Below are 18,462 nucleotides of genomic sequence, written 5' to 3' on the forward strand. Positions count from 1 at the left end.
ATTGGAATTGTGCAACTTTATTGGCAACCATAACATAGTTATTGGGGCATTTGTGCATAGGTATTAGTAAAAACATTTATTAGAGGAATATGTGTTAGATCAATTGTGCAAAAAATTTTGGTAGTTGTAGCACATGATTATTAGGGCATCTATGAATTGGACATCAATTCTAAATGACCACTTTTTGACCTTTGTGCACATAGCAAATCCTCCTACTATCATCTGAACCACCCAAAAGCTGAAACAATAGCTTAAAAAGTCAAATGCAAATGAACCCAAAAAAAATTGTTGAAATCTGACATGTCATTTAAAAGCTTAGGGTGCACAAAATTAGAGTAAACAGCTATTGGATCCTTTCTCAGGATTCTTTAGATCCTAAGACACCAAGCCCTGGGTAAAGGGCCCTAGGTAAAGGGTTAAGGCATTACAACACAACTTTCTCTCATAAAGCAAGATAGGAGAATCATTTATAAGCAAAAATAGGTTTATGGCTATAGGTGAGTATCAACACTCCATCTCTAATCCCATTATCACTTAACGTAATCTACAAGACACTTTGTTCAATACAATGTCATACATAAGATCCTTTATTTCTAGACATTATTTAGATTATAGCTCCAGAATGTGTTGCTCTATGGGAACTAATCTGTGTGAGACCTCAACAAAAATGTCACATTTAATTTGTTTGAAAAATAATATTAAAGAACTTAATCGGACTCGGGGCTAGTTTAATTGACGAGAGTTATCTATGGTAAAGCACGAGGTCCAGTCTCCCCCAACCCACGTATTGGAAAATGTGTGGTTCCAACATCACCGATCATGTTAAAGAGTTTACCCAATTTCTACAATCTGAAGAAAAAAGAACTTAATCAATGAATACATGGAAAATAAAGCCCATTATGGATTAGTAACACCACTAAACAACTTGTGGTTAAATGAAAACCCATCACCTATCCACAAAGTGTAGTTTTCTCCCCCTCCTTCTAAGGACTCAATAAATCATATATATATGGACGATTACAGTCCTTTAAAGATTAAGAAGACAACTACAAAAACTAGTGGTTAAATGGGAACCTCTAAGGAACTCATCACCTGTCCACTCCAAGTGAAGTTTTGCTTCTCTTCTCTTCCTTCCAGGCGCTCTGATTAATAAACAGGTCTGAAAATTTAAAAACTGCCTGACAGAAGAGAGGTTTGCAAGTCAAAACCCCACAAGCAATTCCTACCATCAAGAGCCCCTATTTCAATGGAACCATCTATTGAAATTTTTGAAGTTTCACATTTTTCAATTGCTTTATCAATGCATTTAGCACGTAAAAATATTGCGAGTCTTTTGGAACATCAGTAATGCTAATACCTTTATCATTACAAGACAATGGAGGCTAAAGCAATTCTATGAAAGCTTTAAGTTCCTTTCAAGTTAGCCAAGAGAAAATCGGTCTACGGGATTGGCCAACCTGCTGTTTACAACTTTAGAAAGAGACCAATATGATAAACAATTAACATGAGTAGTTGTGATGACTAGAACAATTTTAAAATTCCGCTGCCAAAGAAATTTATGTTTAACTTGAATTAATTGAACAGATTTTCAAAAGAGAAAAAGCTCCTAGGCATCAATGGAAATAGGAAAGTTGAATCAGGTTTTGGAAACACTGATGGAAGGACTCGGTGAAAAAGCATGCATGATGCAATGGTTTTCCCACACCAATAAAATTCTTAACCAATAATGCAGAGTATTCAGATCTCTTAAACAAATACCCAATAAAGGATGTTGCTGACAAAATGGAAAGGTGCGAATGCTCAAGTAAAAACACTCCAAAATAGTGACATGAGTGAATTTTAGATATGATAAAATTGTACGATCAGAATATTATACAAAAAATGGCGAAATGCATTAAGTCGAACTTTTTTTTTGAATAAGCATTTCCACATACAGTGCTACAAATACGAAACACCTTGGATGGCCTGTATACTATTTAACCATGAGGCAATTTCTTTGTTAAAGAGGCATCAATATATGTCATTCTTCTATGCTTAAGACATTCTTGTCTATAATATGAATACCAAATGCTCTCAAATATGAGAACATTAATATATACAAATAATATCAGCTACAATTCTAATGGTAAAATTAGTGTAGATAAATACATCTATTTAAAATATACATCTTTTAAAGAATTATTTTATTTTACCTTCTTTATTTTATTTTATCTACATTGTTTACTTTATTTTAATATGTAATACACTTGTTTTTACTTTTGTATGTAGCTTTTGATTTTACTTTTGGAGAAATCATAAATTATTTCATTTATTTTGCTTTGTTTCTACTTTGAAAAGTGTAACAAATGTTATATACTTAAATGTTAATTTTTATTAATTTTATATATATATATATATATAAACAAACTTTGATGTCTTCATATTTAAGAATGAATGTTGGCTTTAGATAATGTTTCTTTCACAATTCTTTTTTCATAATCATAACATCAGATGCTTCTACCCCCCGCAGCCACAGTACATTACTCACAATTGCATAATTTACAGAAATTAAAGCATGACATATTTTGCGAGTATAGCAAATATGTTATCCAAATGTGTACACTGATAGAAATCTGTACAAAGAAATTCATTTTAATAATGTTTTAACTTCTCATATGATTGCTATTTGTCTGTCAACCATTTTTGAAGAAAAAATGTGATTTAGCGTTGCAGCCAGCCGAACAGCTCCTTTTGCAAGTTGCTTCTCAACGATCGGCAGCCGAGAGAGGAAATAATCATCTACAATTGAAAAATTCACTTTTACGACCCGAGGGCTGAAACAATACAAACATTTGTATTGCTAAAATCTAGAGTAGGTGAGATTACCACTTAAAATAGTGCCTGGAGTAGCGTTTCTGTATGCCCACTTGCAAGCTAAACCAATACTTTCAACTGCATACCTGATGCCACAGTCAAGTGAATCAAATCAACTTCGAAAATGTAGATACATGCCAGACATGGAAAGGACAGAGCGAACAGTAAGTCTTCTAGACCATATATATGTGTGCTACTTAATTAACTTACACAAGAAACAGAAAGTTATAAAAATTTACCTTATCCTAGACGTACAGACATCAAAGGAAATAAATACAGCAATTATGGACATAATTATATATCTTTACAGTTAACAGTTCAATATAAATATGTGAAAAGACCTATTCTCTTTTCAGGGATTCCAATCAGTGCAAAAGACAATCAACATTTTCACTTGTTCTATCCAAATCCTGTGATGGAATTGATACATCAACTGGCATGCTCAATAACAGAAGAAACATCAAGTAACTTGGATATTTTTTTCCATATTGGAATTTTTCTTTAACAAAATCCTTTATGTTCTCTAAAGGCACACGTGTCAACCAACCAAAAAGAAACTTAAGGCATGTCCGAACACAGATTTCAAGACTGAGGCAATGTCAATAGACATTGCATTCCTAGAGTCTGGGAACATGGAGGATGCGATAGCTCTCTCAAGGGAATCATTTTTAAGGCCGATCAGTTTGGCTCCTGTTGTTGCAGATCCATCTGGTTGGGACGCAATGCTGGCTGGTCTTTTAAAGGGTGGGCATGGATGTTGCAGATGCTATTCTCTTGGCAGAAGTATCTATGGTCTAACAACTAAGCAAATGGATGCACGATGAAATCTGTCTTCATGACATTATTATAATCCATATGGATACATATATTAAGATTTGAAACATTTTGCTTTCATAGCTTGTATTGACCTTTTCTAGCAAGTTTGTGAAGATAAAATATTACTACTGTTGGCTAATGCTTACAAATATGACAAAACCAACAGTATTTTACATTTTATCCACTCTCAGTGTAATATAATATATCACATATCTTATCAACAAAATGATAATTTTGTTCGTAGAAATGATAGATGTCAAGTTTGCTTCAACCTTCTGCATTTACAACAGATACGGTTACTGATGCCAGAAAGGAATGGCTATTTCTGAACAACCTTTAATCAAATATATTATAATGATCCTCTAGATATCCTGTATATAAAACTCTACAGTTAGAACTAGAAAGATTCTCATAATAGTTGCATAATACTGTAGCATCTTTTTGACGCCAATAGTTACTCTGTGGCAAGAGATTGGCGAGTACGTGAATGAACACCATATGCTAGCTTTATACTTTATAGGCATCCATAATTTAAAAACTAAATTTAACTGTTAAGTTTCAATTGGAAATTAAAATATTAGACAGGTTTTATGTCACCTCAATTCATTCAAGCACTATGTTTGCGGAAAAATGCATCCTATGTTACCTTGGAGGAACAAAGAACTAGGTCAATCTAATAACAGGACCGTTAGAAAAGTCTATTCTCTTAGAAATTTTGAAGTATAATATTTTACTCATGCCCAAAGGAAGGTCAACCTTTTTACATAAACAATTGAATTGACTTAGACAAGCAACAGGAACCACAATTTAAAAGTTCATGAGTACCCTTGCCCTCTCAGTCTGGGATACATGAGATTTAGAGCTTTTATAAAACATTCATACAAATTGAAGAACAGAACTTATTTGAGTTTATATTTTTTGCTTTTTATTTTTTGTGTTAACGTTTTTCTGCTGCATCCTTTGTAAATATGGTGGCAAAGAAGTTTGTTGGAATAGGGAAGGAAGTTACGGTCCACCATAAAATACTAAAATGGTTCTTTGTAGAAATTATGAGAATAAACTTAAAAACTTCACTGCTAGCCAAGAAATTTGGAGGTGAGGTGCTCATTCCAATGGAAGAGGAGAAGATAAACTTCAAGCATAGGGAGGCCATGGACAAAATACATATATTGAAAATTGAAAACACTATGCAAGGTGAAAAGTTGTTGTTGTTAGAGAAATATATTTCAGAAATTGAGGCCAACTTAATGCAGGTGGTAGAAATAAGAGAAACCACTATTAAAGGCAATGCTAATAAAATCAAAATGTTAACAAAGAATGAGAACCCACTCTCCTCTGTGGCATGATGGTCCTACTTCCAGGACCAAAAGCAACAAAGCAAAAGATACAACGGCAACCAAGGAGGATAGATTCCATGGAAAAGCATCTTGGCTTCCTTCAGGAGGAATGGGAAGCTGCTGTGGCACTCAACCAACATAACTTCTGTGGAATATACTTCATTTTGTGATCGGAGGTTGTTTTGATGTTGTTCCTTTTCAGCATTCCTGCAGCTGTTTGGGCCATCTTCTTTGGGACTATTACGCTGTAAACTTGTTGTAGTTTGGCTCTTGTCTAGCTGTAGTTTTGCTGTTGGTTTGCTTGTAAAAGAATGGAGACCTTTTCAAAAAGCTTCTTTTACCTTTAATCAAAAAATGGTTTTCGTCAATGGGCCCTTGATCTACTGGTGAAGTTGAAAGGCTCTAAATGAGCCCACCAGGGATCAAGTCTTGCTGAGTGCAAGGCTCCAACATCTTAAGGGATGAGGCCGGGATTGTGCCCCGGGCGAATTTGGCGGAATGGATACCCCTCAGTCCTTGGCTCTTAGCCGAAGAGGCTCAGCCTACTGGCTCGAGCCCCCATATCAGGTGGCAAAAACTACTTCGTGCAGGCCCTCGCTGGGCTGGCAGCTCACGGGCTTCATGCCCTTGCTGGGCTGGCCGCTCGCAGGTCTGGACCTCCATCAAAAAAAAAAAAAATGGTTTTCCTTCTGCAGTGTTTCTAAATGTATGAAATAAATATTTTTAAAAAGAATAAGTTTACAGAACACAAAATATTGCATATGTGGGGTCTCTTGGCCAGCAAGAAGCTATAGCAAAGGATTCCTACTCTGATTAAATAAAAAGTACCCAAAAGTGAATTTTAATCTTACGGATTTGGGGAAGCATTTTTATTTGTGCTGCATCTCTCCCATGTAGAAACATCATTTGACCAAATATCCTGTTGTCAAAAACACCAGAAAATTGATTATTTGCAGTAAACATAACAATATGCATGCATAAATATTAACTCAACAGCACGGAAAGGAAGAAAATGTGTTTTTGTAAAAGAAGGAATGAAGCAAAGAATTTAACAATCAAAACATCTCAAGGTTTTGAATTTTTTTACAATGGCTTAACAGAAGATGTATATAACTGAAACAAATCAGATATGATGCATGGATGCCTTTTTATATACTAAAAAAATATGATTTAGTAATTTAGGAAAAACTAATACAACTCACTAAAATGAGAGTGTGACCATGTCCATCTCAATCCACCAGTTCGAAGCCAAGCAGGTGAGTTGACCTTCATCAAAGACTTACAGCAAATACAATTGTAGAAATCCAAGGATAACAACTACCACCTTTTATTTCACAGGGATGATGCACAAAACATATTTCAAAGACAGAAAGATCTAGGTGTAATGTAGAGGGATTCATCTCCTTGACTATAGATATTTCCTTTTTGTACATTTTCCTAATGCTTTGAATCTATTCCTACAACTCAATATAAAGATAGAGAAGGTACAATGCAAAGCTTAGATATCTTTCTTAGGGTCTCAAGGGGGGATATTTCGTAAAGGAAAAACAAAAGAACTCATTATTGACCAAATCAAATTGCAGACAGCTTATATCATTATTGGCAGATTATTAAGCCTGTGTCTTATTAGATGTTTGATATTACCTTTGTTAATGGTGTTTTCCTACCTGACCAATGGATATGGATGTTAAATAAGTTTCAAAGCATCTCTTAAAGAGAATATCATTGTAGTCTCTGTCTGTTTTGGTGAAGCAAAATTAGATGCATGGCTTCCATAAAGGCAGACAATACTTCTGTTCTCCTTACTAGCCTATACCTTAAAAGCTTAAAATACATCAAAATAAGTGTTAATCAATTTCTGGAAGAAAAAAAAAAATTCTCAAAACCCAAAATTGTTAATATAATTGATTCATTTCTCACCAGAAGGAACATCATCAGTAATTTTAACAAGAAAAAAATTTCAACCTAATAAAAAATTAAGAAGCTCAGAAGCAGAAAATAAAATGCTTTTGCTAGGTTTTATGTGGATTCTTTATTTTCCACGGCAAAAATGTGTATGAATACCAATTGAGAGAAAAACAGAAAAAAGAGAGTAGAGACTAGGCGATTCACATACACTTATGTTTGCCTGAATTCCTTGTATCATAAGAGTGAGGTTTGAGCCATAAAAGTCTTTAACTGCTGTCTCAATTATCATATTATCCCATACCTGTTGGCAATGACAAAAGCCAAAAAGTATAAGTTATAAAACAACGTCAATGCAGAAGAGCTATCTTTTTCTTTATGAAAACAGCTTATATTTTCGCAATCAGTCAACCCAAACTTATCTTGGATCTGTCCCGAATTTTGTAGTTCTGTAAAGCAAGCAGACTGTTACAGTGCGTTGGGAATTTCATGGAAATGTTCTAAATTGTTCGTCTTGATAAAAGGCAAGGAACATGTACAACAAAACTAGAAACTTAAGTCAAAACCATACAAGCATTGAAAGAATGCTAATGTATTCAGTCCTACCCGAACGAAAATTGTATCCTTCGTATTTTGGTTTGCCACTTTATTAGAAAGAACTAAAAATGTCCATGGCTAGTCAAAGTGGTCATTAGGTACGTAAAGGATAAATATGTTACAGATAGTTAACAGAATGCCTCAATAAACCAAATTAAAAAGTTGAAATAAAACTAAAGGCAAGATGAAAACGTATTCAAATAACATCTACAATAAAATCTAAAAACTACAAAATTTCAAAAAACTATATGAAATTTTATCCTAACTTCAACTAGGCATAACTTTCTGCTCGGGACTCAAAATTACAAGCCATTTAACTCGTTGGAAAGGTCTCCAAAAGTTGTAGATGGCCTAAAAATGGCCAGAAGGCCTTCAAAAATACAAATTACTAACGTATAGACAAACTAAAAAAATATAATTCAAATTTTCTTCCAATCATTACTTCCCCCTTGGAAGGCAATGGGCCCCATTGCATCAACACTTTGAATGAGATGAGGAAAACATTCTTGAAGCTGCTCTCTGGTAAACCACTTTCCTTGTTGAGCAATCTGCCCTGCTCGAACCACTTTGTACAAGTAAATTTGCTGCTGTTTGAGTGTTTTCACCATGGTCTCCACAATCTGATCGCATTGGAATGGAGTAGCTGCATTTGGATTCAATTCTGTAGTGGAGATTGTTTCTGCCACATCTGCAACATCTAATAGTGGAGGAAAATATGGCTTCAAGAGTTCCACATTGAAGACTGGATGAAGACCCAAAAATGGAGGTAAATTAAGCTCAAAAGCATTATCACCAACTTGCTTGATGATGGTGTATGGCCCATAACGCAGAGGACGAAGCTTCCTATTGGCACCTTGCAATCGTTCCTTCTGGATATGCAACCACACCTTCTCCCCGACTTGAAAATTATGAGGAGTACGATGCTCATCATGTCTCTCCTTATACTTCTTATTGGTGTGTTCCAAAATTTCATGAACTTCTTGTTGTAGATGATGAATTCTATCGATGAACTGGGCTGCCTTATCTTCCTCCTTACCAACACGTGGAACCAAATCACGTTGAATAAGTGGTATGGCAATGTCCATGGGTGCAAGTGGCTGCTAACCAAGACAAACCTCAAATGGGTTGTGGCCAGTTGAACTGTGAATTGCCCTATTGTAGCTATGCTAAACATATGGAAGACTTTCATCCCATGTGCGGGGATGTTTTGAGTGGTACATTTGTAGGATGTGTATGATCATCTGATTCACTACCTCTGTTTGGCCATCTGTTTGAGGGTGGAAAGCAGTAGACTTTGTCAATTTTGTGTCCATCATTTCCCATAGTGTAGACCAAAACTTACTAAGAAACCTGTTGTCTCTATCCGAGATAATGGTATTCGGCAAACCAAAATGAACCCAAATGTATTCAAAGAATAGCTTTGCAGTGTCCTCTGCAGAAATGGTTTTTTTACATGCCACTATTAATGCCATTTTCGAGAACCTATCTACCACAACATACACACAATCATGGCCTCTTTTGGTGGTAGGAAGACCAGACATAAAGTCCATAGAAACTGAGTGCCAAGGTTTTTCAGGAACAAGAAGTGGTGAGTACAGCCCAAGTTTACAATTGGCAGGCTTAGCAATAGCACGTGCGGTACAAGCTTGAATATATGAAATAACATCATTCCATAATTTTGGCCAATAGAAATACTTCTGAAGTATAGCTGTAGTCTTACCTATACCAAAGTGACTAGCAACCTTACTATAGTGAGCTTCCCATATCAACTTTTTGCGTTCTGCATTGGGCACACAGATTTGGCCAAGGTGACAAAGCATTCGATCCTGCAAATAGAAATCATTCACTTGATGTCCCTTCACTAATTGATTATAAACATCTACAAATTCAACATCGTTCTCATACAAGCAAGCCCAGGCTTCAGTTTGATGACCACATGAGTTCAAAACCATTCTTATGGCTGCAATTGGAGGCCTGCTCAAACAGTCTGCTACTTTATTAGTACTTCCCTTCTTGTGGCGAATATTGAGGTGAAATTGTTGAAGATATGCTGACCATCGTTGATGTCGATGATTCTGCAACTTCCCTTGTGTTTGCAAAAATTGAAGGGGTTTGTGATCTGTGTGGATGACAGTCTCCTTACCCAGAATGTAATGTTTCCACTGCTTACAGGCTTGAACAATAGCATACAGTTCCTTGTCGTAAGTAGCATATCAACGCACTGTATCAGAAAAAGTCTGACTGTGATATGCAACTGGATGACCATGCTGCATGAGGACTGCCCCTAGAGCATATTCTGATGCATCTGTTTGTATTTCAAATGATTGTTGCAGGTCAAGAAGAGATAAAATTGGTGCATAACATAACCTTCGTTTTAGCCCCTCGAATGCTTCTTGTTGAGCACTTGTCCATTTAAACTTTGCTTGTGTCCCCCCCCTCAGTGACTGATTTAGAGGCCAAGACAGATGGGAAAATCCCAACACAAATCTGCGATAAAAGTTTGCCAACCTGAGGAAACTTCGTGACTCTGTGAGATTTCTAGGAGACGGCCAGTCCTTAATCACTTGTATCTTCTCCAGATCAACATGGACACCTTCATTGTCAATAACATATCCTAAGTATCTGATACTCTGCATACCAAAGGAGCACTTTTCTTTGGTTGCATAAAGCCCATGATCTTGTAAGGTTGAGAGAACTTTTTCCACATGTTGCAAATGTTCCTCCCAAGTTTTGCTGAAGATGAGTATGTCATCAAGATATACCACCACAAAGGAATCAGTGAATGGTCTAAGCATATCATTCATCATTCTCATGAATGTCACTGGAGCATTTGTTAGACCGAAAGGCATCACTAGCCATTCAAACAATCCCTCCTTAGATTTGAAAGTTGTCTTCCACACATCGGCTGATTCAATTGGTACTTGATGGTACCCTGATTTCAAATCAATTTTGGTGAAGAATCGGGCCCCTCTAAGCTGGTCCAAGAGGTCATCTATCCAGAGAAGTGGATACCTATTTTTGACTGAAATTTTATTCAAGGCCCTATAGTCAATACAAAGTCTCCAGGTTCCATCCTTTTTCTTTGCTAGAACAATGGGGCTGCCACAGGGTGATGCACTTGGACGAATATGTCCCTTCTCAATCAATTCTTGTATTTGCCTCTTAATCTCATTATTCTCTAATACTGACCTACGGTAGACTGGTTCATTAGGTAATGGAGTTCCTGGTATCAAATCAATAGTATGTTTCACTTGGCAGTGTGTAGGTACCCCAGTTGGTAACTTAAACAGATTTTCATATTTCATCAAAATTTGATCCATTGATATTTTCTGCAGTGTTGTGGTGTTTGTGATGGTATGGGAATTATAAACTGATTTTCTTTCTTCTTCAGAACGAAACATCAATAAAATGAATGTTCCCGTTTTGGCAACCAACCTCTTACATTGCTTGGCACTAATCAAAGAGGTAGTGTATGCAGGGCTTACCTCTGGTATTCGATATTTCTGCTCTCCTAATTTGATGGTCACGCTTCGAGGCCTAGACTCATAAACACCATGACGCTGGTACATATATGGTTGTCCCAACAGAACATCACAAACATCTAAGGGAGCCACATCACAGATTACCTCATCTTTGAAAGGCTTTATGGAGTATGAAAGGCAACACCACTGGTGCACCTGGATATCTCTTCCTTGACTAACCCATCCCATTGAATAGGGTTGCGGGTGGGTTGTTGTTTTCAGATTCAGTCTCTTCACAGTCTCTACTGATATTAGGTTCTTTTGACTTCCGCTATCAACAATAAAGTGCAGGGCTTTTCCTCCAACCCACATTTGTGAATAGAACAATCTCTCCTCATCCTCGCAGGGAAATATTCTTGTAGTAGCTACCATGGCATATGGATCAGCCTCAATGACCTGTTCATGATTTCCTTCTGTGCAAGTTTCTGCTACCTTAGATTCTGCCTTGTCTTCATGCATCTCCATCATTAAGTTTTTTATGGTTCTGCAATCTTTTGTATTATGCGAGGGACTCTTATGGAATTCACACCACATATTGTTTTCTTGTGTCTTCTTCATACTCCATGTCTTTTTTGTTGGTGAATTGGGAGAGGGGTCCTTAGAGGTTTGTTTCCATGTAGTTTTGCCACCTTCACCCTTCCATCTGTTGTTTGCAAAATTATCCCTCCTTCCTTTCTGTTTGAATTTCTCCTCAATTTTGGTAGCAAATTGATATGCACTAACTAGGTAAAGTCTCTATATTCAGGAATTCCATTTCGGTTTGGATGTACCTGTGGAGTCCACTCTAATATTTCAAAACTCAGTGCTTCTCACAATCTTTGATGCCAAGCTTTGCTGCTAAGGCATGAAACATATTAGTATATTCCTGAACAGTTTGGTCCTTCTTTTGTCGAAGCAATTGCCACTGCATATATTTCTGTTCATATGTATCAATAGGAAAATATTCTTCCTTTATGTGCTCCATGAATTCTCCCCATGTAAGGTTTTGATCAAAAATAAAAGTGCTGCCATTTTCTATTGCCTTGGATGCCAACTTTGCTTCCCACGAATCTTTCACATGATTTTCAGCTTTGAGGAGAGCAAAAGTTATCTTCTCTTCATCTGAAAACTGATTGACAGAGAAATATCTTTCTAGTTTTGAGACCCAATCATCAACAGCATCTGCATCGATCTTTCCTTGAAATGCGGGTATATCGAAATTCATTTGCACCTTGAATGGCGTATGCCCTGTGAATGGTGGGTTTGCTTGTGACCCACGACTTTCCAACATTTGCTTGAACTGCTCCATCATTTCTTCGCGTTGTTTTGTTAGTGCATCTGCAACTAATGCTTTAATGTCATCGTCGGTCTGCAACTTAGCCATCTGCGATCATGTGCGTCTCAAAGGAAGGTAGTCTGAAGGATTCCTTGTTTCCAACCCCAATCTTTGATATGTTGATCGCATGTGATATGACATACAGGAGCGAACTTGCTCTGATACCACTGATTTGAATTATGGATTAGTATGACAATACCTGAGTGAGAACCTGCGGTATTGTAAATTTTGTTTACAAGAACCAAAAAGCATAGAATTGAAGCAAGCCAAAAAGTCCTCTATTCCATTCCAAAAATCCAACATATAGAAGTTCATGAGATTCCAAGGGTCACATTTGTTCATTACATAATAAAATCTAAAAACTACAAAATTTTCAAAAAAACTATATGAAATTTTATCCTAACTTCAACTAGGCATAACTTTCTACTCGGGACTCAAAATTACGAGCCGTTTAACTCGTTGGAAAGGTCTCCAAGAGTTGTAGATGAGATTTTGAAATAGCATGCCTAGCCATGCTCTTTCGCTGCTTGCTAGGCCTAAAAATGGCCAGAAGGCCTTCAAAAATGCAAATTACTAACGTATAGACAAATTAAAAAAATATAGTTCAAATTTTCTTCTGATCAGCATGTGGCGTGTATTGTTTGTGTATGCATAAAATGAGCAATCAAGTATCATCAACTGAGAATCTCCTCAAATTTTAGAAGGCTTTTGACATCTTTGAAAGTTACCTTGTTTCTGGTTCAAATTTGTATCAATTGATTAATTAAGATGTCCAAAAGCTATTTCTGAACACTTCATACGTTGCCAATCCAACTTTCATGTTTTATGTATCAGATGCAAAAGGTCAGTAAGTGAGGATTGAAATGCAATATAAATGCTTAATTATTTAAATATCTCCTTATCTATTCTATATCAAATGAAAATCCTAAAGTCACATGGACATCATCATTTCACTTCACTGATGACATCACATTTTACCCCATGAATGCTCAAACCAGAGGCCCAACTGATGATATCTAGCCAATCCAATGCATTACAAATTGATTGTTTCTCCTTTGCAATGATGAGTAGGATCCATTTCTGGAAAATGAAATTCCTGTAATTGTGCCTGTGACAGTTGGCTTGCAAGCAAGTAGCCTGAAACTTCAGCCAGGCCAAAGGAAACTTGCTTCTTGCAAATTGCATGGGCTTTATCTTCATTTCGTTTTTCTTTTTCTTTTTTTTTTTTCAAATTTCAGATTCACAATGCAGAGAGTAAAGAGTAAGGGTTAAATTAATTCATTTCTCCTTTCATAAAGGTAGCCTGAAACTTCAGCCAAGCCAAAGGAAACTTGTTTCTTGCAAATTGCATTGACTTTATCTTCATTCAGTTTTTCTTTTTCTTTTTTTCAAATTTCAGATTCACAATGCAAAAAGAGTAAAGAGTAAGGGTTAAATTAAAGGACATAATTCATTTCTCCATTCATAAAGGTGAAGATCAGTAAGTGAGCAATCCATCTAGATAAGAGTTTAACAAGAGGTGAAATGTAAATGGCTTAGGTATCATTTCTACCAAAAAGTGAACATGTCTGTGTTTATGAGACTTATTCGGAACAATGTGAATGGATTTTGAGAGACCAGCAGGGCAGGTGTGATGTGGAGAGACCAAACAATTTACTGGAAAAAAAAAGAATCAAAATGGAAGATGTTTAAACAAGTACATTTATACAGATAGGAACATTAGCACATTAGGAACAAAACACACACCTTTTCATGATACTGTATCATTCCATGGTGATTTTTCTATGTGGTCTTTCATCCATAGGAATTCAATTTTTATCAGGTATGTTTCCTATATCTAAATTTACAACATAGGATGGTCACCAATACTGCCAGTATTGATGATGTCCATATACCCCAATCAAAGGTCCAGCCTAATAAAAAACGGAACATCGTATTCAAAGGAAAAACCTATGACAACATGTAGGCAGAAGACAGAGAGTCCTACATACATTAATTTAAAACAAAAATTTACAAATGAATAATAAATTAGCTCCAGTTTACCATTTTTCTTCTGGTCATCCTTAAATCTATTTTTCCTTCTATTTCTCCCCATAAAAACATAGATACTGCAACAAGTTGTATACTTACATGATGCAAATTGGCCTTTCGCCGATACCAGCGTACAATTATTGTGTTTCCTCCTAAATCTCCAGTGAATCCGACATGCAGAGGCTGCAAAATTATTAGTTGCAGTTTTTCTGTTAACATTCATAAGTGATTTCCTCAACGTAAAAAGATATTTAAAATACCAATTAGATCCTTGGGCAATGATCTCCCATTCCTTGAGAACTGAAAAGCATGGATAGTCCAAACAAGACCTGATGAATGTCTCCCATGAAGTGAGACAGAAAAAGTAATGCTTCTGTCAAATTATCTGCGAAATTCAGGGATATCTATAAGTTTCCAAATTAGATGTCTCCTGAATAAAGATGTCCGTTTAATGGAAGCTGCAAATTAAATGCATAATTAAGAAGGATCATTGAGTTGTAAAAAAGAGAAAAGCACCTAAAAAGCTAGAATAATTCCTAAAGAAGAAACACACATCTCTCATCAGACAAAGTGCCATATGTTGTAAGCTGAGAAGTGTAATTATTGATGGCTCCTGCCACACACATGTCTCTTTCTCCCTGTGCATTATGACAGTCACCTGTACCATACATAATAGTGACATTCAGTTAAAAAATGGTGGCAATAATGAATGTCAAAGTGTCGCAAACGCATAAATATATATTTTTGAATGAAAAAAGATGAAAAATCATTTGAGTAGGCACCAATCTGTGTCCAGAAAATGATGACATATCGCTGCTACAATTCAGGCATTCCAACATTCTTTGTGATACTTAGAAAAAATTTGGTGAGACTGAATCAATCATCATAATCAAAAATTAAAATGATATTTCTCCTTATAATTAAGTGCAGAAACACTCTACTCCTAGTTTTGATGATGACAATAAATAACATGATGATAAGTTACTTTAATTTTCTGAAGATGCTTTAAAATACTAAGAATCACATTACACATTCAGATTCGAATAATGATTTTATGTATTTGTACTTGATAACTATATGCAGTTGATATCAATACGTAGAGCCTTGCTGGACAAAGTACTTACGAGAATAGTCATAGTTACACCTGAAATCCGGTGTATCAATGTAGTGCAGAGGGCTGCTCCAGTGGTATTTGTGCCAAAATTTAATCTCGTCAGGCCATGAACAAAGGGATGCAAGATCCCCCTCTGCATAGTCTGGAAGAAGTTGCTGCACTGCATCTGCTGCTGCTTTACTTAGAAGGGCCTGCATTTACATAATATGACAGACAATGAAGACAAATTTTCAGCTTTTAAAGACAGGAAATAGACAAATTATAGCAGATAGAATCATAGAAGTATTGCGGCAGCCCATAACCCCAGCAGACATGTGGCAAGGTTGTGTTTTAATAAATTCGAGCGTGACTCAGTATAATGGGGCATGATCATGTCAGAACCAAGATCAAATCCCACGAGTATAACCCATGCTAGCCCCAGACGAGATTATAGCCCAATCTTACCTCATGCCAACTAAAGGTAGCCATAACCTCACTCAAAATTAAAAAAGCAAAGAAAATCATTTACAGATTGAAAACATAGGAAGAACGGAAGAGAAAACTTGTATTCAAAAATATGAATAGGACTAATAGGACTAAAGCTTCAAAACTTAAATAGAACTTCAATTGGAGCATGGTGGAGTGGTAAGTTGGAATACTTACTGCAGAGAGAACCAAGAACAAGGTTAATAAGCCAATTGGTAACCCTTAGTGTGTAGTAATGCTTGTGGAGCAACCCAGATCATGAGTGTCCTAACATCAATGAGGAAATAAAAAATACGTAGCAAAAATATTCAGGACTGTCATGTGGAAAAAGCAGATTGGACGGAAGAAAGCTTATTATGTCAAAGAGTTCAACTCAACCTGGGAACACAGTGAAAAAACATATTTAGGAGAGGCTATTAAGGAAAATGTAAGGTTTTTTCTTGTTAATTGGGCAGTTGAGGACTGGACCGCATCATCTTAGGTGCGAGATTGAGAGATGGTCTATACCTAAGGAAGATTGGGAAGAGAGAACTTGCACATTCTGTAGTAAGGACCGGGTAGTGGAAGCTTATAAGTATATCCATACCAGTACGAAAACAGCTTGAAAGTTAGCAGCCTACATGAGATTCTTGGTCAAGATCCATGGTAGGATATCTGCCATCGAAAGGAGTTAAAAAAAAATGAGAATGTGGTTCTTGGTCCCTTGAACTGCTTGGTCTCATAGATCAGCAAATATCAGCAAGATGGATAGCTTCTTGGTCAAGATCCATAGTAGGATATCCGACATCAAAAAGAGTTCGAAGATAAATTAGGGATGTGTTTCTCAGTCCCTTGGACTGCTTGGTCTGGCAGCCGTCATTAAAATCATTCATTGATACAAGTTTGTGTCTTGTGATAGTGTCTAGTGACATTAATGATGCCCGAAGGCTATTCATTGAAAAAACCAAAAAACAAGGTAAACTTCAGCTATAGACACAATTACAAATATAAAGAGCCAAATGAGAGGGAAGTCCTCAAGTGAATATATAATTTTAATTGTTTGTCTCGGTTATTACAAAGAAAGAAAAAAAAAAACGTGTTAGCGTTGGTCAGTGGGAGTGCAGATTACAGACTGTTAAGGCACTAGATGGCATTCCGTGAAGAGAGAATCTGTTAGGCTTAAATTCAACGAAATTTGACTAACAACTACAGTGCTCGGTTTGGCCTTCATTTTAACTAGGCTATGGTCTAGATTTTTAGCAATAGTATCTTGCTATGTATCCTACAAATGCATTTGCATTTATAAACATTGATTTTTCAAGATTAATCTCGTACGGTTTTCAATCCTCAAATCATCCATTCAACGGCCCCTTCCTCATGAGTAGCCATTCCTTCTCATGAGCTTGAGTAGCCCACTAGTGCGGTATATTTTATTCCAGCCCATCCTGTAATGACCCATTTTCCTGTGACTATCTCCTAACATCTGGAATGGTCCACTTGTGACTTATTGGGTGAAGCCGTGGGGTTGAAACTAGCCATATGAACCACCACAAAGGATCAATAGTTGTCGCATTCAATAGGAGGAATTGGCCCGTTCCAGTAATACTCTGGCTCAAGCAAGCTCAAACTTTGAATTCGCATTCGATTCATTTGTATTCACAAGCTGGCGGAGAATCGGTTCTTAGTCTACTGACCTAAATTGAAATCTTATACTTTTTGTTATACTACACAGTTAAGAAACAAGGTTGTGGCCTAATTGGGCACATTGATCATTTAAAAAAATTTAGGAAAACGGCTTAATCTTACCCCATGTCCTAAAACGGCAATCCATAACCTCATCAAAGATATAGAAAGAATAAAAAAGGTGAAAAAATTGCACTGGTAAAAGAAAAGGGTCCTCACCTCAGCAATTTTGCATGTGGCATAATGCCCTTCTTTTCCCCAACACAGTGCACCAGGAAGAGCTGAATCCATAGAAATTACTACACTCCACGTTAGAAAAAACCTAAACCTATCCATCCTATTGCAGTTTTCTCCGTTTAACAGACAGATGAATGGTGATCTACAATATCCCCGTGGACTTGAAATGTGGAGTGTAGTATATAAAGTGCAGGTGGTTCACGTTGCGTCAAGTGATGGAAATGTCTGTTATATTAAATTTGGATTTTAGTAGATGGTACATGATAGAAAGACCCGATACCTACTAGTCATCGCACTCAAAGGCCATTTCCCACTCAAAGTGCAATGGGCAAAATCGATGGTGATCAGTTTTCGTAATTAAGATTTCTAAGAAGGTTAGTTACCCATCTCAAATGTGATTTATTTAAAGCATATGGTATTCCAAATGGGTAATTGGATTTAACGAGGAACGGTGATATAATATGAATAGAATAGTGTTGAATTTGGTAGGGGAGGGGTTTTAGTGGAGTAGGTTATTTTTCGGGTTTACGTGGAGTGTCATTTGAGTTGAAAATTAATAAAAAGAAACATTATCATATCAAAAATTGAATGGTCAACCCAAAAACTTTA

At 36.4% G+C, this 18,462-nt stretch overlaps 1 protein-coding gene across 2 annotated transcripts; it reads right to left on the bottom strand.

The window, feature by feature from the left end:
- Positions 1-2,398: 2,398 nt before the first annotated feature.
- LOC131063986 (endonuclease 4) lies at positions 2,399-18,128 on the bottom strand. Of its 2 annotated transcripts, XM_057997996.2 has the most exons (9): positions 17,836-18,123; positions 15,500-15,680; positions 14,929-15,033; positions 14,705-14,760; positions 14,475-14,558; positions 7,123-7,215; positions 5,858-5,925; positions 2,866-2,939; positions 2,399-2,778 (listed from the first exon to the last, which is right to left on the bottom strand). In XM_057997996.2, the coding sequence occupies exons 1-9, from the start codon at positions 17,950-17,952 to the stop codon at positions 2,651-2,653; spliced, it is 906 nt and encodes a 301-aa protein (XP_057853979.2). In that variant the 5' UTR covers positions 17,953-18,123; the 3' UTR covers positions 2,399-2,650. The 2 variants fall into 2 exon arrangements, with proteins under 2 accessions (XP_057853979.2, XP_057853986.2); XM_057998003.2 differs by lacking the exon at positions 7,123-7,215 and having other exon boundaries at positions 17,836-18,128.
- Between the last annotated feature and the right edge of the window lie 334 nt (positions 18,129-18,462).

The sequence above is a fragment of the Cryptomeria japonica genome, chromosome 3 (genome assembly GCF_030272615.1).
Source record: "Cryptomeria japonica chromosome 3, Sugi_1.0, whole genome shotgun sequence".
In the NCBI taxonomy this organism is placed as follows: Eukaryota; Viridiplantae; Streptophyta; class Pinopsida; order Cupressales; family Cupressaceae; genus Cryptomeria; species Cryptomeria japonica.

Bases quoted from the DNA above. Each gene is read 5' to 3' on its own strand.
- LOC131063986 (XM_057997996.2), bottom strand. From the start codon at position 17,952: ATGGATAGGTTTAGGTTTTTTCTAACGTGGAGTGTAGTAATTTCTATG. The intron at 14,559-14,704 runs GTCTTGTTTGGA...ATAATTTTGCAG, and splicing joins TCATGGGAGACATTCATCAG to CCTCTGCATGTCGGATTCAC. The intron at 7,216-14,474 runs GTAAGTATACAA...CATTGCCAACAG, and splicing joins GAAAGGCCAATTTGCATCAT to GTATGGGATAATATGATAAT.